This window comes from Pempheris klunzingeri, chromosome 7, assembly GCF_042242105.1.
Source record: "Pempheris klunzingeri isolate RE-2024b chromosome 7, fPemKlu1.hap1, whole genome shotgun sequence".
NCBI classification, from domain to species: domain Eukaryota; kingdom Metazoa; phylum Chordata; class Actinopteri; order Acropomatiformes; family Pempheridae; genus Pempheris; species Pempheris klunzingeri.
The window spans coordinates 1,596,547-1,620,617 of NC_092018.1; the positions used below are offsets into that span (position 1 = coordinate 1,596,547).

The 24,071-nt window shown below is 44.0% G+C and overlaps 1 protein-coding gene across 1 annotated transcript in view; it reads left to right on the forward strand.

Moving 5' to 3' along the window:
• antxr2a (ANTXR cell adhesion molecule 2a) overlaps positions 1-23,836 on the forward strand; it is a 79,535-nt gene extending 55,699 nt beyond the window's left edge. Inside the window, exon 17 of the mRNA XM_070834400.1 lies at positions 21,111-23,836. Within this exon, the coding sequence (XP_070690501.1) occupies positions 21,111-21,149 (39 nt within the window). The 3' untranslated portion in view covers positions 21,150-23,836. The remainder of the gene's footprint in view (positions 1-21,110) is intronic.
• The last annotated feature ends 235 nt before the right edge of the window (positions 23,837-24,071 follow it).

Genomic DNA, 24,071 nt, shown 5'->3' on the forward strand with positions numbered 1-24,071 from the left:
TGGCATTAGTGATGATTTTAAAAATCAATTTTTCCCGCCTTATTCGTCTGTGTCCGCTGTTGTAAAGAGATTTCTGTTCCAGTGAAGCACAGACGGCTCCACCTGACGATGTGTGTGAATCTGAATGACGTCCACTACTCGTCAATATATTGATTTATCAGTGTGTTCTGTCTGATCAGAGCAGAGAGACACCTGTCGTCACTCTGGATCCTGTTACCGTTGTTCTCACGAACGTCATTGTTTCATTATTGATTTACACAGAAAAGCATTTGTGTTAGAGGATGAAGTCCCAACACTGTCCCACCCAGACGCTCTGTCGGTGTCACGTCCCGTCACCGCGGCGTGGACTCCAGTCTGCTGGCGTGCGATCAAGGCCGAAGCATCTGCAGCGACTGTATGAAACCTGTACGCTGTAAAATATAAAAGCCGGAGCACAAGTCGAGCTGCATTTTCCAACGGCAACATGAAAGAGAGAATTGAACTGAAAAGCGAATGCATAAAACATGACAGCTGGCGTTTCCTTTCAAACGAAATAATCTTGACACGCTGTGTTGAAAAGCGCATAATAAAAGACACGAGGACGAGGCGTCGCTGATTAGCATGCATGTCACCCTAACAGTACAGCTTGACTCCCCAAAAAACTTGGAAACTTGCAACGAAATGCTCTCGGCCAGTGAATGTAACATCATATGTGGGTCCTCCTGGTGAAATATCCTCTGAGACTTGCAGTATGCACATAGTAATGAATTACATGGCCACCAACCTCGCCATTAGGAAAACAGCAGTTAGATTAGCCTTTTTAATGCCGCGCAGTGGAGAATGGAGCCGCTCCTCTCTGCTGAATAATTACACCTAACGCTGAGTATTTGAGATGAGGCTCCAGGCGACTGTGAATGTCTGTAGTTTCCAGCATATGCAAATAAATTAACATAATGCAGATCGCACTCAGACTTGTGCTCATGGCAGCAGCAGAAGTTGAGATGCGTGTTGACCCACTGCAGAGCTGGAAAACCTGCTTAATTAAACAGTGCAATCAGTTTTACTGCAGGGACGGAAATCATTAAAAAGAGCAGTGGCAGGAAGTTCTTTTCCTCGTGTGGAGGACGGACCAGCAGCAGACTGATCGGTAACGCTTAATGCTTCCTTTTTGTGTCATTTGACCCCACTTTTCTTTTTTTTGTTGATGATCTAAATTGAGGAATTGTTTCAGCACTGCCTCAAACATTATGACACGTCACCTCGTCATAGCTAACTAGCACCGGAGCTGCCGGCCTTTCCAGTTAGTCGCACATTTTTTGGTGCAGCGTGGCTTTAATCAGTGATGTACAGCATCTCAGTGTCTCTCCCTGGATAACCAGCGTTAGACCACAGAGCACAGCGACAGCTAAAAGAGTTGTTTTCTATAGTTCTCATCATGTGCCATGTGGGCGCTGACGATGAAGCGTTGAATGCAACACGTGAAAATTGTGAAACAAAGAATAATCAGACCAAAAGAGCACATAAATGATCCTACAGTACATTAACCCGACTGAAATCCAAATAATGTGGATTTGGACTTGAAGTTTGTGGGAAGGAGAAGCTCTTTATATGTGCTAATCTCAGTTATTACATCCCAAAAGTTGCCTCCTTTTTACTACTAAAACAGACATCTGCTCACTGCCGCACAGCGAGGCCATGAACTGCAGCCACTTGCCAATAGCAGAACGACTGTCTGTTGATTTGCACATTTTAAAAAGAGAGAAAAAGAAAATGCGACACAGTGGAAAGTGTGAACAGATGAATTTGCGTATATTTGAAACTGTAAAAGTCAAGGTGAGAAAATCACCTGAGAAATCACAGATCGTTAAGTTTGAACGTCTGAAGTTGATCTGGAAAGGATCCGAGTCTGATTACTGACAGACAGACGGGAGTAAAGCAGGACCTCTGCACACGGGATGGAAACACAAAGCTTTTGTACGTTCACAGGAAACCATCTACAGTCCTGCTTGTTTTTGATCACAGAGTGAATCATCGATCACAGAAGCTATCGTCCTGCAGGTGTGATAATTCATACAGCTCACTTCAGAGCTACGTTCTTCTTCTTCTTCTTCTCCCTTTTTAAACCGTGCGCTCGTAGAAAGTATTTATCTCACAGTCATCCTGCTTTTCCTGGTCTCATAGTTCACATCAAGTGTTTTGCAAGTCCAGTTTTTCTCAGGAAACTCTCATCATTAATGCTTATTTAATTAAAACCAGTATTTACCACCGTCTGCAGTGCTCGTTGGGGGGTAAGATGGAGGGTAAACGCATGCAGTTGGACATAAACAGTGGATGTCAGTGTACACGCAGCGCGGCGTTCTGCCCGTCGCCTCTGAGCTGCTAAATATCGCCCTCAAACGCGACCGCAGCGCTGCAGCTCGACAGTCCTCACAAGTTCATTGGTGTGAGCATCTGAGCCCAATGTGAACTCTAGCCCAAATGTGACACACTGGCTCTGGCCATATGCAAGCTTTTCACCCCTCCTCCCCGCGCTCATACTGGTGTTGTGAGTACACGAGTCATGACTGTTGGCTGTGGCAACACTCTGACTCACATAACCCTCACAAAAGATCGGGCCAAGCTCCTTCAGCCCGGGCCAAGCCAGGCCGTCTCTGCTTAAGACTCTAATTGATTTGATGGACTTGTGCTCCGTTCACACCCCTTCCCCAAACAAACAGTCCGCCCAAGATTTTTCTCCGTTGAGACAAAGAGGCAGCGCCCGCCCTCCTCTCGCCGAGCGCCTGCCTGAGAGGGCAGCGCTGGCCTGCCAAACTTGCTAATTTCACTGCTGGGCCTCGGGGAACGTTTGAGCGTGCTGTGCGACGATTCATCATACTCCAAATCAAGGCTCCCCCCCCCCCCCCCATTCCTCTACCAACTCCCAGGTCAACCAGAATTGACTCAAGTTCACAGTGGGTTTTTTTCCCCATCGTAGCCGAGAGTGTTGACGGGGGGACGGTTGTGAGAGCAGCTGAAGAGGGCGGCTCCACGGAGGCACTCTGTTTTCATCTGGAACGATTTAGGTGTAGCACGACCTCCACTGAGAACATGGCACCATGTGGCTTTTTCCCAGAAACACTCCCTGCAACTGAGGGCGTTGGAGGGTCTTTTGGGTTCCATAAAAACCAAAACATGAGGGAGTTTGGTGGATCTTTTTCTCTAAGCATTGTTTTTTGACAGACGAATAACCATAAAATGAGGCAAATAAGACCAGTAAGTAAAATAGAATAGAAATAATTTAAATATTATTATTATTATTATATAAAATTCCTCTATGAAGGTTTCTGTGTTCCAGGAACAGATAGAAAAAGCCTTTTTAGTGCATTTCAACAACAACAACAACTACTAAGAGTCCTGCAGATCTGGAAAGGAAGATCGCTGAGTTCCTAAAAAGGTTCCAGCTTTTTTTGTGGGCTCATATCTGCTGCTGGAGCTGCTCCTGTGTGCTGGATGCATCTGCACACAGACTGTGGAGGAACGATGAGGCTTAATATGGGAAAACGAGGCGGGAGTAATGTGTTGCACCCGAAGCGTGTCACCGCCCGGACATACAGATCCTGGTGATATTGAAATTTAAACCCGTGTGCTTCCACTGTTGATGTGCACGTCTGAGAAGCTTTTGAGAAGCTCACAAGAGGCGATTCTTCATGAGGAGTATTTACTTGCCGTATTCGATTTGTTGATTTGTTTTAATCAAAGCTAAAGAGCTCCAGTCTGTTCATTTGTTTTCTGTTCTTTCCATTCTGTGAGTCTTTGTTATTTCCTCTTTAGTGAGACTTTAGGAAAGCTGAGAGGAAGACGGCACGATGGAAACACGCTGGAGTGGAAAAGTTTTTAATGCAGGATTTCCTCCGCTGCCAGCAGGGACATGTGTGGCTAAAGAAACAGAGATCAGGCCTTATTCTGCAGCAGCTCTGCGCACTATTAGGCTGCTTTTGCCTCCTTGTTTTGTCCCCGCAGCACGTAGACTGAGTCCTTCAGGCTCTCACCGGCCAGCCGAAGTTAGCGACAGATTTAAAATGGATTTAAAGCAGCGTCATAGTTCTTCATACCTTCTGATAAGTAAAGGCAGGAGTTGTCAAAATGTTGCGTACAGTGAGACCTCCAGGCTACATTTATCTCATGCATTATGCAAACATGGGTGTGTCGCCGTGATGGGACGCCGTCTGCAGGCGTAAATAACCTTTATTTATTCAAAGAAACGTGCACAAAGACGAGACACACAGCACACACACATAAAGTCATCCACAGAAACGTCTTTAGAAATGTTCATCGGTGGATATTTGAAATGATATCAAACACTCTTTGTGTATCGTATAGACTCATAAACTGTCACTGAGTGTAAAATAACCTGCTCCATTAACCATCGCATGTTTATTCCTGCTCCTTTGCACTCTGCAAAGTCTTCTTGTGCCCAGTTTCTATTGTTTGTGCAGATAACGTTGATCCTCGTTCAGGATTCAGCATATTTAGAGAAACAGAAATATTCCAAAGAATACTTTAATTGCAGCTTCTTGTCGATCATTAATTTGTGCCAAATACATTTGAGGAATGATGAATCAGCGGAAGCGTCGCTGCGGTAGGATCCCACTGGAAGGTGATAAACAGTAACACTGAATTATCGCCCAGTCTGAACATGCATGTGCACATAAATGTGTCTCACAGCTGAACGTCAGATGATTCAGTTTAAGAAATTATACAGCGGCACCAGATTTCCATTTGACTTTGTTCATTTCTGCAGCTTCACTTAAAGCTGAAGGTCTTTTACAGCAGCACACGTCCAGTGATCACGTAGAGTGTTTCTAGTTCGTCTGGTACGTTGATTTAGACGTGCTGTGTGTTTTTTGTTCATGCATCCAGCCTTTACACAGCTGTGTGTGTGTGTGTGTGTGTGTGTGTGTGTGTGTGTGTGTGTGTGTGTGTGTTTGGTAAAATGCCTGTTGTCAGTCCACCCAGTGTGTGTTGCTGCTAATGTCCTCCCTGCTCAGGTCACATTAACCCAGTTCTCACAGTTTGTAGCCCATGTTTAAAAACACACACACACACACACACACTCTCACACACACACACACACACACACACACACACACACACACACACACACACACACACACACACACACACACACACACACACACAACACCTCCCTGTAGTCAGCGTGGCTTCAGGCTCCTTCACGCTGTTATATTTCCAGCATCTCTGGCCAATGATCACATTATTTACTGCTTGTATTAACATGCGGCTTGATAAGCATATTTTCCTCAGTAGAGCTAACAAGATGCTTTATCACCGAGCCTTTCCACCCGGCGGAGCGGGCGCCGCCGCCGTTGCCGCCGCCACTGCCACTGCCGCTCGCTTGTATTTCCACCCTGTTAGTTTACAGCCTCGTAAATAACAACTTTTTCTCCTGTTGAGATTTAAAGCTGAAGTTTTTTTGCTGTAAAATCAGATTTAACTTTGAGCATGAAGACGGATTTTTTGCTTGTGAATTATGAGCCGAGAACATTGAGTGTAAATCAACGGTGTGAGCTCTGCTAAATAAGCAGAACACACTGGAACGTGCAGCACAGCAGAGTTAATATTCAAAATGCTAAAAATCATCAAGAATCTGAGTCATTAAAAATGTGGTTTGTGCTTCTTGTAGCTTTTGATTTATTTTTCAGACAAAGTGGGAAATAAAAACTGATTTTTGGCTCAAAACACTTGAGATGATTAAAGAATTATGCAAATTTAAGGATGAAATTAATGTAATTTCCCAGATTGTTCACGCTGATACCAAAAGAAGAGAAACCTTCAGTGGACGTTAACACCTTTCCCACATCTTAACATTCACAAGCATCAGTTTACTGCACAAGAAAAATAAACAGGAGTTATTGTAATAATTCAAAGAGGAAAATAATAAAGAAAAAACCCCCAAAATGATGCAGCCTAATTGATTAAACGCTTCAAAAAGGACTCGATGTGTTTCAGAAGTAACTTTTCTGTCCGTCAGAGCCGAACAGTCGAACGCAGCTACAGATGTTCGGCACTAGCAAGATACAATAAACCAGAATTGTCAGAGAAACTAATAATAACTAATTCATCAGCCCACAATGCAATTATCTCCTTTGTGTCTTTGATTAGACACAATTTCCCATTAATTCTTTTGTTTTACCTTTTCTGTAATTGTTGTTAATCATGTCAACTGCAGGAAAGCGTTGCATGCTTTTTGGCAGCTCCCATCGGCACGTCGTTAGCTGCAAATCTGCATCTTTAATTAGTTGATTAACTCTTAAAAGGGAAGCGGGGGGCTGTGATCTCTCCCGCGCTAATTGCGTCTGAAGGATCAATGATTCAGTAATGATACAAATATGAGATGTTGCTTTTTTAGATGTTGGGGAGCAGAAAAATGTTTTTTTTAAGGAAAAAATATGAATATTCATTGCAAATCAAATCGAGCAGAACAATTACAAACTTAGCCATTTACAATTACACAGATAAAAGAGAAACACACACAAATCAGCCTTTTTTCTTCTTCTTCTTCTTCTTCTTCTGTTTTTTTTTTCCTCACACTTGCTCCAGATTCCTCTCAGGTCATGGTTGACCCACACCAGCCTTCCTTTTCACCTCTCGACCGGGCGCAACGCCAAACCCATTTCCTCCTGCATTAGTCTCATCAGGGACTTTAATGTGTGCCACCCTGTAGGAGGGGAGCCTCCCTGGCACGTGCACACACACACACACACACACACACATATATATACAAACACACACACACACACACGTACAAACACACCGCCCCGTCTTGACAGCTCACTCCAATTACTGGCCCTCCCTGTCGCATGGCCTGCATCTCTGCTAAGAGCAGATCACATGTGACCCCGTCCAGCATGCCGCTGGTGGAGGGGGAAAAGGGGGGAACCACGCGGGGAACAGGACTAGTAACACACACACACACACACACACACACACACTGAAGGGACACTTTCCAAAAATCGAGGCCAATCAGAGAGTTTCTTTCCAAATTGAGATCTTCAGCACTTGAGAATTTGTCTGCCCGCTCCGACAGAAACACGACTGGCACCAAAGTAAAGCACATTGCTGGTGATGAGTCATCTTAAAACCTTTATTTACAAATAGGTTTCTGAAAGACTGAATCATCTGTGTTTTTGAAATATTGACAGATGAATTTAAGGCTACAAAGTTTAGACCAAATGGATATTCAGCATATTTATTTTTTGGAAGAAACAATTTTCTGTCCTTTTAAAGACTTGAGATATAAAAAGAATGATTATTATTATTATGGTTATTCTGATTATTATGGGCTGTGTGAGCACAGATGATGCTGCTGCTGCTGGTGGACGTCCTGTATTACAGACAGTCAGTCAGTCAGTTACCCCAAAGCAGCACGAGTCAGAGAGAAGAGCCTCTTTTATGTTTTCACCCTCCGAGAAATGAAGAAAACAATAATGTTAGTGAGTTATTACACGTAATCCCCTTTAGATGAGGTTGTTTCTTTTAATTATTGATATGTAAGGTCAATACGTTTCACAAATATGAAAAAGTATTAAATTCCACACACAGATTCAGCGAGTTTCTCCATATTTTGTTTCTATTTTTTAATGATATTCTGTTATACACAGATTGTACAGAACACACCTCCAGTTGTATTATTTCTTCCACCAAAGTACAAAGTTTCTCCTCCTAAATTTCTGTTTTTCTCAACAAACCATCATGCAGTTAATCGTTCACGCATGTTGAGGATGACGCCGCCTACAAAAATGTAATAATCAGACACTTTGGGTCAAAATCAGCTTCGTTCTACTCTGTTGTATTGTACTGACGCGTCCCTTTGACCCTCCTCTAACACCTCGGAGATGAAAAGCTTGTGTGCTTGTGTCATCATTTCACCAAAATCCCGGCTCTGAGATCTGCCATGTTCTGCAGCAGAGACAAAAGACACACGACTAGTTCACTGCAAACATTGTTCTTCATCAGTTCTTCCACATTCTTCCACACAGATGTTCTTATTTTCTTGTTATTTGTGTTGAAACTGTGCTTCTTCCTCTGTTGTTTGTTTGCTGTAGAACTCGTGTTTCATCATCAGTGCAGTGTGTTCGTCTAAAAAAAAGCCCCTGAAGGTCCGAACAACAGCGAGCTTCATCCCATTTAGCATAAAACAGACACATTTTATGGTAAAGTATTAACAGGCAAATATTCCACAGCCGCTGTTGAAGCAGATCCAGGAGCCGCTTGTTGACGGGCGCGTGGCCTGCAGACGTGATGTGAGCTTATGTTTGCAGTGCAGTCCGGACTGTTCTGTGGCGTCTCTCCTGGCCTCTCTGCGAGCGCCGCTGCGGCGAAGACGCGTAATTTAAAAGTACAGATGAGCCCACTGGCTCTGCGTGGACGCTGATGCACTGTGGCACCCAGAAGGAAAATTAACAAATGGCCCCCTCTTTATTTTTGGTTTGCGTTGGGAAACCGTGTTCAGAAGCGTTGCACATGTTGTGTGAGTGTGTCGGACGGCAGATCTGAGCTTCTGGGACACCGAACAGCTGCGTGTCCGCTGCACGACCGGCTTCTTCCTCTGCTGCTTTTTCTTTGGCGGAACTTGGTTGCTGCTGCAGTTTGCATGAAGTGTGTTTTATTGTCTAACTCGTGTATTTTACAGTATCTTCTATTGGCAGCTAGCGCCTGAGAAACTTTTATCTATACTGGTTTGCAGAATTTAGAAATGTCACGCTACAATTTTTTTCCCAATCTGCCCACCTATCTGCTTTTCCTCTCAGCTCTGAAGGCTGCGTGCATTTTTAGAAACCACGCAGAAGGCTGAAAGAGGCTCAAACTTAAGGTATCGTGACCCTTCAGAAGTATTTAAACTTTTATCAAAAGAACACAGAGCTCCTAACAGGTTTTCTGTGGCCTCCCAGCACCACTGAAAGCTGTGACTAGTTCTTCCTACAAGCATCTGCTCAGCACTACTAGCTAAAAAAGAGACTGGAATGTTTTTGTCAATGCTTTACACAACAAATGTTAAGATCTGCAGCATGTGGGCATCACGTGGGAAATGGAGGGAAGGATTTGGGCGATGAAGAAGAAGAAAAAAAGAGTCTAAATGTAAGTCTGTCGCCTCGCAGGTCATGGAGCGGACTATCAGCTGGCTCACACGTCGTACAAAAGTACCGTTGTACCGGGAGAAGGTGCCGTCTATAAACTGGCTCTTCCTTGACAGACAGAGTGTCTCAGTCAGTCCATTAGCTGTAAACCCAGTTGTCTGGCTGGAGTGGGTTGACTTGGACGGGGTCTGTCTAACTCACTTGAGCACATATCAGCCCAAGAACAATCTCTCCTCTGTCTGATCCTCCTGGCGCCGCTCCACGCCGATCCTCCCACGATCTCCCTCTCTTATGATTATTTTATCATTTTAAATTCTTTATGCCGCATTGCCGTGGCATCGTCCCCGCTAGAGCAGAGCGGCGCGTTGGCCATACAGTACATTCACACTACAGTTATTTGGACGGCGCTCCGGTGTGGCTCTGTCCCGGTCCCTCGGTTGGATTCTGCTCGTCCATTAGTGCCATCTGTGCCTTTCTGCGCCGTCTGTGAGGGCCCTGTCGACGCCAAAACGATTGGCATTTCTCTGGAACAACCAGAGGGACGGTGCCCAGAGCTTTTAGCTGCCAATGATGTGCACTTACTCTGACAAAACCAGAGAGGGTGGGGAGGCGGAGAGGGGGTGGAAGCGAGCAGGAGGCCCCGGCAGGAAACAGCTGCACCTACAGTACTGTGGCCTCCATGTTCGAGCTTCAGGAGACACCACTTATCCCTGCGACAACAGGCAGCTGATACAGGGTCACGCCTGCTCTTATTTTGGACACGGAGCTGGCAGTGTTGTGCTCAGTGTGTCAGGATGACTGGAGACCGAACAGAACCTGCAAACCACCAGGCCGCCCTACGTCAGGAGAGTAAACCTGCACTGTTTTTTATACTGTGGGGTGCTGGAGGTTAGGAGATGAGTTTAGACTCTCAGAGATCCTGTAATCCGTTCCTTCATGTACATCATGTCAACAAATAAACTCTCTGAGGTTGACTTTTCCTCATTAATTGAACAAAAGAACAACTCAAAATTAAGACCTGTGGTCATAAATCTGTTTGTCGTCTTCCTTCCAACACAAAAGAAATCCCCCAGCTGTCTCCTGTCACCTGATTATAAGGCAGGAGGGGGAGGAGGAAGGAGATGACCAGCGCCAGATACGCTAGAATAATTCTAGCAATGCAACATTTCTCTAAATCTAAAGTTTGAAATGATCAATCAGAAAATATATCATTAACAATGCATGATCCAAACACAACTCAGAAACATAAATACAAATTCATTTCTTTGTTGGCTCCAACATATACTTTACAATCAGTTCTAACTTTTAATCCACATAGTGTAGTTTATGTTTGATCAATAAGTGACATTCAGTTTGAATATGTGAGGTCAAACCACCGTGTTGGAAAGTAAAGCCCCTCCTGATGAGCAGCAGCAGCCTGAAGCCCCAAAAGCTGCAGGAACTCTTCATGTCGCTGAACCTTTCAGGAGCAAACTGAAACTCAAAGATAAACCCAGGTGGTATTTCAGTATTTTATCATGTTTTCTATTATATTCATGATACTTGCAGTATTTGCTGTTAGCTCCCACATGAAGACACCAGTTATGGCTTGGCCGCACAGCGAAGCCTTTAACAGACTCATCCTTTTCTCTTGCTGCACAATACTGGATACAGACAGGACGGTCGGATCAGCTTTTAGATAGAAATCTCTAGGCTTTAGGTTTCAGGCTTTCAGCATCACTCTACAGGAGGTACAGAAAATATTAGAGCCTCTGCTGCGGCTCAGTGATGTCTGAATAATGACGTAAATCAAGATGCAGTGATTTTTTTTTTGTGTTTAGAAGGGAGGAGGGAGGGTAGCTCTCCTCGGCTGAAAACCTGAGCACAACAAAATAAACTGGAGGCAGAAACCGGTTGAATTGTCCAAATCAGAGAGCTGCAGCAAGAAGCTACAGGGGCTGAAGTCTGATCGACATGATGACGACGGTTCGGAGCGGAGAACCTGACCTTTGTCTTCACCATCGGTTTCTCTTTTCTCCACTCAGTAAAATATTCTCCTGTCTGCAGGAAACGGGAGCCAGCGTCGCTCCGACAGTCTGCAGACCATATGCTGCTGCCTGCTAGCATTACTTTTTACTGCAAGCTGTTGCTCACTCCCTCTCTGCTCCCGGGGTCAGTCAAGTAGCCATCAGAGCCTGATTGCCCATCAACCGGCACTTAATCACTCTGAGAGTCTCCGTCGGAGGCAGCGTGGCTGTTAAAAAGCCCTGAGATGTAAATATGTTGCCACAGTTTGGATGTTTATTCCATCGTAAGTTTTATGGTAAATCTCCGTTGTTGCGATCCGCTCAGGATTTGTACCACGACATTTACTGTCGTGTCTGAATCAACACTAAGATTGCGCTGATCAAGCACAGCGTGATCAATCAATTAGGAAAACCTGGATAGAAATCTCTTTTTCTGGCACCACCGCTCAGTTAAAGCCGCTTCGGTCGGGAGTGTTGGCGGGCAGATCAGAGATGATGCTGCCTGGAGTCTCTTTGGGACTAAAGTCAGGTGTTATAAGACACAGTGTGTGTTGTTGTTGTTGTTGTTGTTGGTGGGTGTCCATACACTTTTGGCCATGTGTGTTTAGTATGTACAGACGGTCGGTTTCAACAGTTGCAATGTAGTTTTCTTCAAAACAACCAGACTCCACTGACAGAAACGGTAATCGAGCTTCGCAGAACACTCAAGTCGCTGCTCTATCACTGCCTGCTTCTCTTAGTTTGCTTGTGTTGTTGTGCTGGATTAGAACAAACTCTTTAAAATGCTAAAATCCCTGTTTTAGTGAATGTAGTCTGGTGTGTGTGCAGAGAGCGATATAACGTCTGTTTGCGGTTAAACCAAAAGGATCTTCCAGGTCTCTCTCTGTAGGGATCCTTTCCATGATGCTGTCACACACTTAGAATAACAACTAGAGCCTGAGTCTGAGGCTATCTACTTTTTGTTTAACCAGAAAAAGCCGTTCTCTTGAAAGCCACCAGACTCCATTGACAAAAGCACTAATTATACTTGGCAGTTGCTGGTCTGCTTACTGCCTCCATTGGTTAGTTTGCTCGTGTTATTGTGTGAATTTTGGTGTTTTAAAGGTTAGTTCAGGTCAAATACAGTATTTGTGTAACACACAATAACACAAACAAACTAGCAGATCAAGGCATGACTCCCATGCTCTTTCAGGTAAAATCCCTGTTTTAGTGAATGTAGTCTGGTGTGTGTGCTGTTTGTGGTTAAACCAAAAGGATCTTCCAGGTCTCTCTCTGTAGGGATCCTTTCCATGATGCTGTCACACACTTAGAATAACAACTAGAGCCTGAGTCTGAGGCTATCTACTTTTTGTTTAACCAGAAAAAGCCGTTCTCTTGAAAGCCACCAGACTCCATTGACAAAAGCACTAATTATACTTGGCAGTTGCTGGTCTGCTTACTGCCTCCATTGGTTAGTTTGCTCGTGTTATTGTGTGAATTTTGGTGTTTTAAAGGTTAGTTCAGGTCAAATACAGTATTTGTGTAACACACAATAACACAAACAAACTAGCAGATCAAGGCATGACTCCCATGCTCTTTCAGGTAAAATCCCTGTTTTAGTGAATGTAGTCTGGTGTGTGTGCTGTTTGTGGTTAAACCAAAAGGATCTTCCAGGTCTCTCTCTGTAGGGATCCTTTCTATGATGCTGTCACACACTTAGAATAACACTCTGAGCCTGTCAGTGGATCAAACAAGCTCTTTTAGTTGATCTACTGGACCAGTTCCAACACTTTTACTCCCTACCAGTCATTCAGACACCAGAATATATAAATACGGGACCCAGAAGTACAGAAGTTACCCTTTAAATATAGATGGAAACTCTTCCCTGTGTTGGCTCAGGAAAGACATCACTTCTTTTCTAGCATCTTCCAAGTTGTCTGCTTAATTTCACAGTAGTGAAAGGAGTAACTGTTTTTACTGTTGTGTGTGTTTTTTTTTTTTACATGTTGTCCTCCCATGTACCTTATGTGCTTGTATAATCTTTATTCATCTCTTTACAATGAGAAGAAATGCCCGAGTTGTCAGCAAGCATCATGTATTTGGCCGAGTCTCAGGTGGCTCTGATTTCCCAGCAGGCCAGATGGCAGCGCTGTGTGGGCAGTGTGTGTGTGTGTGTGTGTGTGTGTGGACGAGGGGCTGTGAGAAGAGGGCCAGCAGCCTCGTGGAGGGAGGATTGCTCACACCCTGGCTCTCTCCTCTGTCCCTGTGCAGCTGTGCTTCTCCCTCCAACTTGAACTTTTAATTTGTTCAATATGTGGCAGAGGACACAGAGTAAAACAGAACACATGTCTGGTGGCTGAAGCTCGACAGGCAGGGACAGTTCACACTTTGGGTTTATTTTCACCGGCGAGGGTCGGTTTAAACTGAAACGAGGGTTAATCGTGTTTGAATGGTTCAAACAGTGGATCAGTAAAAACCCCCAAAATCCACAGGTTTCCACAAGCTAGTGCTAAAAAGAATGATCCCGTACAGCTGCACATGGAGCACGGTGTGAAATCACTACTTCATCTCAGTTTAACTAAAAAAAAAAAAAAGGCAGTGAAATAAGATCCATGCTTTAATGTTTGGGTCTTTTACTTTGACAGGACAAATAGTTGATCACATCACATGACCAGGAAGTCCTGTCTGCTGCTCGAGCTGATTGGCTGTCCAGTGTTGTGACTTTAGGCCGGAGAATAATTTAATTTAAGGAAATATATTTGTTGCTGTGTGTAATTACAGGTGTACATAAGTAGATTATCATGTTGTTATTATGATTCATATGAAAACGTGCAAATATTGAATTATATTGTACATTTCACTAAGTTTAATTTATTTTGTGTAATTTTCAATGAAATAATATTTTTACAGAAAAGTTAAATGTATTGTTAGGCTCCATGGTTCCTTAAAGAAAATAAAATTAAAATATTTCCATTATTTAAGCAATTTTAAGTAACAGTAACACTTTTATCATGTCTGAATAACAATTCATGATCATTAATGACATTATTGCTGCTGCGTGTGGATAAAATAAATAGAATTAAAAAAAACACACAGCAACAACATATCACAAGATTTAGGTTTGAGCTCCATAAGTCAGGTGTAATGCTCCTTTAATATTTATTTTACTTCATTTATTAGTCCTACAGCAGATTTCTGATGCCATCATGCACAAAGGGGAGAGAAAGATGGCAACAGGCTCTAAAGGTGATGCAGTCGCACACATAGTGAGAGTGTGGAGCAGAGCGCCTCTGAGATGTGCTTCGGTGCTTCTGGTGGAATTTGAAGAATTACCCAGAGTGGGTGTGATCAGCTTCGGCGGCCAGAACACGACACAGACGCACCCGGTGGGGTTTAGGCATTAGTCCCTGTTTAAACACCTCAGTATGACTACTTGGAGTTTTTCTCTTGATTCCTTCTGGTGTTTTTAAATCTGGGCCCTATTTTTACTTATTCTGAGTTACATTAATGTGTTGGATCTGAACTTCAACCCTTTAAAACACACAATAACACAAACTAACTGATAGAAGCAGTCTGTCAGTGGCTAAAACATACAAAAAGATTTCACTCTCTTAAAAGTCACCAGACTCCATTGACAAAAACAGTAATTTTAACTCCCAGAACTCAGGAGCTGCTGCTCTGCTGCTGCCTCCATCAGTTAGACTGTTTGTGTTATTGTGTGACTTTGGTAATTTAAAGGGTCAGTTTGGATCCAACATAATATTTGTGTAACACACAATAACACAAAGACACTAACTGATTAAGGCAGCGGTAGACCAGCAACTATCATGTAAAATCCCTGTTTTAGTGAATGTAGTCTGGTGTGTGTGCTGTTTGTGGTTAAACCAAAAGGATCTTCCAGGTCTCTCTCTGTAGGGATCCTTTCCATGATGCTGTCACACACTTAGAATAACACTCTGAGCCTGTCAGTGGATCAAACAAGCTCTTTTAGTGGACCTACTTTGATCAGGTGCAGTTGTCCCAAAGGATCACGTTGCAGCCATTGCAGCCCGTTTGGTGGCTGCTGGCTGAGGTGATCTACTGGACCAGTTCCAACACTTTTACTACCCACCAGTCACTCAGACGCCAGGATATGTAAAAAATGATGTGCCTAATATTAGCCTCCACTTAGAACAGAGATTCTTTGGGACTTCTGATGGAACATGCAGCGCTGCAGGTAGCTCTCAGTGAAGAGTGGAACATCTACAGCAGCTACATGAGCTCTTTGCTGTTCAGCTCATTAACATTTTGTCAGAACAACAGACAACTGTTGGAATAATGTGATGAGAGTTGCAGTCGTCCTGTTGCTGTTGGATTAAGTAAGCCCTAGATTAACTAAGCTACTGTATAGGCTGCAAAGCTCTAATGTGGAAAAAAGTCTCTGTTCTGGTAATAAAATCTTTCAAAGCCTGCAGCTTATCACTGCAAAATAAGCATCTTGCAACTGGATTACAACTCTCATGCTTGCAAGTGTTTTCACACTACAGTCCAGATGGGAGATTCGTTCTGTAACCTAAATGGATGAATTCTTTTGTGCATCTTTTTTTTTTTTTTGTTTGTCGCTGATATTGTAAATGTGACAAACTATACAATCAATTAATAACACAACAATCCAGTACAAATATTTGGAAGGGAGCTGATTCTCCGTCAGCTGTGTCCATTTCCTGTTTTTTCTTCATCTGCCACAAATTGTTGTGGAGACTCATTTGAGAAGAGGCAGACATTGTTTTTCACTTGTCGTTGTCGGGGGTTCGAAGAGGTGCTGGAAGTCCTTGAAAAGTTGTAATTATTGGAAACAGCATGATTAATTTGAGTGTATGTAAAATGCTACAGGTGCTGGAAAAGCTTGAAAATGCTTAAATATAATATAAAGCACAGAAAGAAATAAAACACACGTGGATGTAATAACCTGGAGGTCCTGACGACCGACCGACAGCTTCACGTGTCCAGCTGCAACCTAAACGCTCACCAAAAGCTCTTCGTGCCCCTAAAAGACGTCAGAACAAACATTTCAAACACCTCAGATTTCATATTTAACCATAACCATGTCAGTAACGGAGACATTGACCACTATTTTGAAAATGAAATAATGATTTGATTTGCTCTTCCAGTTCTTCCACTGTGACGGTTTGCTGCTTCTCTCTGTTTTATTTAGTTGTAAATTAAATATCTTTTCTTTTTTTGACTTGATCTGTTTGGAGATGTCACCTCCAGCTCTGGGAAAACAATTGTTAGTCTGATTTTACCGACGTTGTTCTGCACGTTTGACTCTTGAGATCTTCATCACCTGTAAGCAGAAGTCTTCCTCATTACGTCCCAAACGACATTTTAAAGACTGAGATCTTTATTATTTTCAGTCTGCGTGTATCTTCCAGTGCATCATGGAGCAGATGAACCAGTTCGGTCTGAGCTCGGCGTCGCCGCTGCCGTCTCACCATCTCGTGCAGCGGAGCTCCGTGGAGAGTCGCAGCTCTTGGTGGTGGTGGTGGTGGTGGTGGTGGTGGTGGTGGTGGTGGTGGTGGTGGTGGTGGTGGTGGTGGTGGGGGGTTGGACTCAAGCTGCTCAGGGTGCGAACACGGCGAGAGAGGAGAGTCAGAATCAAACACATACAGTCACACTCTCACCACGCTGCAAGCCAACGGTCCGAGTGACAAACATGTTGTCTGAACGCCGGGCGAACGGACCTCAGGCAGCGAGGGCCCGCTGACAGGACGGCGCTCAGTCCTCCTCAGCATGCAGAGTTGGGACTGAGGCTTATTTCAGATGCTGAGATTATTGACGACACTTAACAATTGTCCAGGACAGATTTCTGAGTAAACAGAGCAAGAATCCTGAGATCTTTGTCCCTGAAGTGTTTCAGCTCTTTGCTGTGTTGTGGTTCTTTTCTTAAAAGAGAAAAAAAACCATCCTCACTGAAAATGTTTTTATTCGTGCAGCTGATGAATTGATGAGAAAATGAATCCACAGCTTTAATAATTGATTAATCATTTTAAGTAGTACAGCAAATAAAATGCCAAACATTTGCTCGGTGTGTTCCAGCGGGACGATGTTCTGCTTCACTTCATCATCGTCGTACTGAATCTTTCTGCTTTTTTAAACTTTTATTTAGACAAAATCAACAATTGGAACACAAGACTCTGAGCTCTTTAAGCATTCTTTTATTTTTGTGACATTTTACAGACAAAAAAGAAGCTATGAACAAAAACAGATCAATAGGTTGAGGGATAATAGAGGTGATATGTGTGTTGGACCTTAGTCTGATATCACCATTCAGTTTATTCCCTGTTCCTGCTGCAGAGAGGCAGCCAGGTGTCTGTAATGAACCTTATTAATCACAGTCTTCATTTGGAGATCGGCGCCTCCCTCTGACCTCCCCCCGCCTCACCCCTCTTGTCTCTTCACCTCTCCGTCTCTCCACCTGACTCATCGGCCCGTCTATCTGCGGTCACGCTGCCGTCCGTCTGATGAGATTTCACTGACATTTCGTGCTGACATATTCAGACTATTGTTGTGGCGCTCCGGGTGGCACAGGTGGGCCTCCATCTCTCCAACATGGCCCAGTTACAAGGCGGCGCTCCCTGCCAAGTCAGGCCCCGCTCATCCGGGAACAGGGGAGCTGGAATGGGTTTGACCGTATTGTGCTGCACCTGCTTCGCCCTCGCACCAGATCCCCCTGCTTCGCCTGCCATTCTGCCGTCGCAGAGAGCGCTCCTTCCCTCACCGAGCCCCCGCGCCGTAAAACCCGTAAAATCCACTGAACTTAGCCGCTCTGATGGCCGCGGCCAAAACAGCATCTGATGTGCCTTATTTGTTGACTGTGTGAGATTAGTTGCAGAGGGTACACGTCGAGGGGCTTACCATGCAGAGATGGAGCGAAGCCCCCACCCCTCCACCAAACACCCACCAGCCCTGCCAAATAATGAGAAATGGAAGATTCTCCAGCTTGTCTAAAGCCCTCGTCACAGTCGGTCCGCGCACACTTCTGCTCCTGAGCCAGACTGTAGTGCAGATACTGTAAGAGCTCCCACACCAGAGGAGCTGACTTCTGCATCCACCCAGAGAGCCACGGTGCTGCTGCCCCCTGTCCACAGGTGCTCCGCCGGGAGCATCCACCTGGACAGTGTGAGGCCTGCATGAGACATGTGCACATTTTTTTAATGCAAATTCAGCTCAGCACAACAAATCGGGGCTTTTAAAGTCAAAGTGTGTGCCGATGCTCTCAGTTTTTCTGATCGGCACTAACGCAGCTTGGGCTGTGATCGATTAAAGAGAATTTCAGCAGGCTGATAATCACAAAATGACTTTGACAAATCATCTTCTCCAGCATGATTCTCCTGCAGATGAGTGCAGTCATGCAGATTAGTCTGAGGACCAAAGCATGAATGTTGTTCTGGTTAAAGAGTCAGTGCACTAAATTCCCCTAAAAAGGACCAAACTGTGAGCAGGGATGACGTGTCTGACGTGAAGTCAGCGCTGCCAGTGGATTATCACAGAAAAACTAAAGTTTATGATACTTGTGTGTTTTGTTCAGCCAGAAAAACTTCAGAACTGAACCCCACTTTTGTGATTTACGACGTGTAAATGGAGTCACCAGAAGTAAAAAGCCAACTGGGGGCTATAAAGGAACCAAACCACAGTCACATGACTTCAGTGTCTCCACCACTGAGCTCCTGTTGGAGTCGATGAGCGCCTGTGCTCACCGTTTAATGTCCCCAAACACCTCTGTAGCCTCATTTAGCCTCTTTAGCCAAAGCGAAAAGGCTTCAAACTTCACTTCATGCTGTAGGACAAAACAGGAAGTTCTAAAATACTGGTTCATTTGATTTAGGACTCATTCCTGCAGAAGTCACCTGTTAGGACACAAGAACCAGGAAGCAGCATCAGCATTATCTTCATTATTAACACGAAGCAGAAGCCAGAGCGTCCACACGGTGAGAGGAGGACGCTTCAGCTGTGGGCTGTAAGAAGCCGTCACTGTGGACGTCCACAGACCAAGAGGCAGAGCGAGAGGCCCAGAAAACATATTTCCATCTGCTGCACAGGCAGTTTGTCAGGAATGACATTCCTCCTCCTTCTCTTAACCTGCTCTGGAATCAGGATTGGCACCTGTTTCGCCGAATAAAGCTTTATTTTGAGAGAGAGAGAGAGAGAGAGAGAGAGAGACACAGAGAGAGAGAGAGAGAGAGAGAGAGAGAGAGAGACACAGAGAGAGAGAGAGAGAGAGAGCTGCTTTAGGGAGGTTATCTGTCAGAGCTTTTGGACTGACGACACAGATTTCTTCTTATTGGCTTTCTCAATGTATTCAGACTGATTCATTTCAAGATCAGGGAGACTTTGGGTTGTTTTAGTTTGGATACTGGGATACTGGGATGGACTGGGATGGACTGGGATGGACTGGGATGGACTGGGATGGACTGGGATGGACTGGGATGTGTGTATGTGTACATTCAGTGACTCTGTGAGCTGGTATCATGGTATCAGTGCTCCTTAAAGCAGAGAGGAGTTTCTACACACGATTCTGTTTCATGGTGCATATTAAAGGGTCAATTTACTCAAATAATAATAATTAAACACAGTCTCACTTATCACTTATGATGTAAAACTACTTTATATCCTAGAAACTGTTGAACTCTGTGGTCAGTATAACAGAAATGTTTGTGTTGGATGTTTCCTGTAAGAGCCATTTCTGAAGAGTAGAGTTCAAAGAATGTGAAAATATTATATCTTCCATCTTCAGCCTGGATGTTTGCATTGGAATTAATATGTTTTAATTTGTAAGTGAAAGTGCTGCAGGTGAATAAGAAGAAACAGGATCTGTGGAGCACTGTGGTTCTGTACCCTGTTAAAATGGTTCACTGAGGTGAACAGTTAAAACCGTCTTTGGAGAAGAGTTTTAATGGGAGTCGAGTCGAGCTTGTTGCTCCCTGCAGGTGTTTTTGATGGTGACGACATTTTAAAAAATCAAACGTCATGTTTCCCTGTTCGGAGCAGCACAGACTACATGTCCTTCAGCCTCGTGACGCTGGTCGTCTGCACGGGTGGAATTTGAGTTTTTTTTTTCTGTCTGTAGTTTGGTGAACTTTTCCTTTAAGAGGGGCTCCGTCCCTGTTTGCTGCTGTGACGCTGCTCGCTGCCTCTAAATATCTAGAACTGGTCAAAGGATTAGTGTAACTACCCACCTTCCTGCTGTAGGGATCAGGTTACAGGGAGCTCAGGTAAACACAGTGAAGAGGTCGAGAGAGTCAGAGTGTGTGTGTGTGTGTGTGAGAGAGAGAGAGTGTGTGTGTGTGTCAGTGTGAGGTTGGAGGCCTGCTGGCTGCTCGGGATTCGCTGTGCGAGAGCTCCCTCTTGGTGCCAGTCGGCCTACTGTTGGTGAGCAGGCTGCTGTTGCTGCACGGAGAGGCTCACACACACACACACACACACACACACACACACACACACACACACACACACGTTTGCTGCTGGCCTTCGTTTAATTGTAGTTTTCTGCTGATTGGAGGATTATTTCACTGACATTATTCCGTCATGAATTCCTCTGTGAAAAGTGTTTTCTCTATAATAGTTATTTCTCTGTGACCTTTTTTATTATTATTATTGTTGTTTATTGAATATTATGTGCTTCAGTTTGATTTTTACTTGTGTTGGGACTCATCAGGAATATTTAACATATTTAAATCAAACACATTTTTATTAAATTATCATCATGGAGGACAGATTTTTATTTTTTATTATTTAAATTTAGAAATATCTGCAATCAAGACATCAATTATTAAACCAAGACGACTACATTTTTAATGTAATATATTAAGAATAATATTAATTAAAGGTGCTAATTAAAAGTATTAGCAAACGTCCAGAATTAAATGTCTGAATTAATGTATTTAAAAGGCTGACGTAGAGAGTGTGAGGCGGTTGGTGGTGATAAAAGGTGTAATCCTCCCTCTCTCTCTCTCTTTGTGCTCTTCAGGGTCGGTGTATTAATTTCAACCGTGTGCAGCATCAGTAGAAGAGAAGGACGACTGTGTGAAAACCAACATGTGCTGATCGCTGCGGACAACAGAAGGATTTCAGGTTTTTTGTTGTTGTTGTTGTTGTTGTTGTTGGTCTGTAGTCCTGCAGCTAAAACCACTATCTGTCCACTCTGTGCACAAAGTTTCCCTTCTGCTTCTCCGTCGTCAGACCTCTGAAGCTCACAGGGTGAAATGTCAATATTAACTCTTGCTCATTAACTTATTCACTGCCTGTTTCCATCACCAAATATTGTTTTTGTTTTGTTTTGTTTTTTTAAATAAAGAAAAAAAAAATCCCGGCAGAAGCAGCGGGCGCCCCAGAACGTAGCACTCAGACTCGGTTAGCTTTTCGTGCGCACCAAAGGCTTAACATATTCTGACCATATTGTGCCTTCTGTGAAAAACCTAATTTCATGGACACAGACGGAAGCTATCTAAAAAAAAAAAAAAAAAAAAAAACATGGAGAAAGGGGCTGTTTGCCTTTGGCATGGAAGTCGGAATAATCCCAGTGGGCCTCACAAGTGCAGAAGTCCGTTGCCTTTTGGCAATGTCTCATCACGAAGCCTCTCCAACTTCGGCAGCGCTGCGTGCCTGGCGGCCGCCCTTTGACTGGCTGATCTTGTCATTTTAACACTGAGAAGTGCACACGCATGACAAATTGTAGACAGGATGCCCTAAGGTATTGGAAGGCAACAAGACTTTGCCTTTAGTTTTTTTTTTTTGAAGACACCTTCCTTTCATTATGCACTCGGGACAGGAAATTAATAGAGCGTTATTCGACCGCAGGACAGCCTCCTGACCAGGATGAACTCCAGCTCCGTTTGAGGGATTGATGCCTTTAAGACCTTGACATGGCGCTTGGTGTTTTTTGCCCCTGTTTTCAGCGCAGTCTGCTCTCTGCTCAGCAAGGCGTAGCACATCACAGCCCATAAACAGGCCTATCAGTTAGGACTTTTAAGATATAGATACAGCTGCCTCGACACTCCTCTGCCCACAGCCTCAATCCTCCGAGGGCTCCGCGGCTGCGTCACAACTCACCAGTTCTGTGAGCACCAGAATATCAAAGTTTAATTAAAATAATTAAAGGCAACAGCAAGCAGCAGCCTGTGAAGACTTGGCTGTCTCTTTTTTATGCCTTTTGACATTGAATGACCTATTACCGTGTTATTCACGGGAAAAAAAGAGGACACGGCGCCACAGTGACGCTGCGCCACTTCCAAAACGCAAACCTAAAGTAACGGATGCGATGGACGGATAAGTATTGTTCATTTGCAGAAATTATGCCCCCCCCCCGCGACCCCCAACTCCCTCTCACCCCAAAAAGCAGGGATATATATTTATATATATTGTGGATTTCTCAAGCGCGCTGTCATGACGCCAATCCCAAATGATGTCAGTGTGAGCGGAAACACTGTGGGGGAGGAAGGGGGCAGCAGCTGAAGAAAAAGGCTCGAATGATCCAGTCACTTCGGATACCGTACTTCAGATGCAAAATGGATATTCGAGTCGAAACCTGACAAAGCGCGCCGGCTTTGACGGGAAGCGGTATAGACAATGACCAGTGGCTGGGTCAGTGGGATGTCTCTGTGCAAGCAGGGAAGCTTATCAAATGACACTAAAAATAAGTTCAACAACCATCAAGTTTGAGGGGGAATGGGTGAGCGTCTCACATTCGGCGGGCAGGAGAGTGCGCAGGACGGGCGGCGTGCTGCACGCCACTCTAATTATTCCTTTGTTTCCTCTCCGTCCCGATCGCGGGGACATAAATAATTCCAAATCAAATCCTCGGGGTGTGCTGGTATTTATGTCCGACTTAAACGCTTTTAGCCTCTTGCATAATTTTGCGGACTGACATTTAATACGCTCATCAGCCTCTTTCTGGGAGGACGGCACACGTGGACGTTTTAGCACTTAGATCTTGTCTTTTTTTTTTTTTTTACGCTACATCCAAGAGCACAGGAATGTTATTAACCCGAACTAATGAGATATTTACATAGCAGTCACAACACCACGGGCCCTGCTACCAACACGTCACACGTCCCCTCTGCGTCCTCGTCACACACCACAGTGTTCGTTCTTAGCGTTCACAAAGGTAATTGTTGGATTTTCTCTGTGACTTCCTGTAAATTGGTGCCTTTGATGGAGAAAACGAAGTATTTTTGTATTCCTGCACTTGTTAAATGAGGTCGTTTTAATGTCATTTAAACAGCAAAAGTTAAAAGAAATGAAGGTTTTTTTTTACTTTTAAGTTTTTCAGCTTAATCGACAACTTAATCACCACAACTGTAGATTTGTCTTAATTTCATTTTTGTCAACAATTCTATCAAATTCTGGGCTTTGTTAGATTTGCATGCACGACTGCTTTACTCCGTTTATTATCTTCAGCTCATTTAAAGGTGCAGCAATTGTAATTTATCATTCTATTCTCTTTATATTGTACAGTTTTTAGTCTTTCATGCTGCCTTTTTTATATTTTATATTCACGTAGCACCTTTAAGTCCAGGTTGGAGTCGCACCAGCTGCACAAATGTGTGAGTCGCAACCAAAACACCAAAAAACGTCTTTTTTTTTTTTTTGCTTTTTCTACAAATTTTACACTGTTTTTACTTCCAGTCATACGATTCCTGTCATTGTTTTACACTGCGGTCTGTTTTGTCAAATATACATTCAATGAAAAGCCAACAGTGTTTTTATTTTTTCTGTTTTCTCTCTTTCTAACACGTGTGTGTGTGTGTGTGTGTGTGTGTGTGTGTGTGTGCTGGTAGGGGTGGACATGCTAAAGGCGATCTTTAATTGGGCCCTCGCAGATTTATAGGGCCCGACAGGGAACGTGATTATACAGAGTGTGTGTGGACAGAGGAGTGGACAGTGTGCAGCCTCTCCCCCTGTGAAGTCAGTCACCGGAGGCACCGCACAC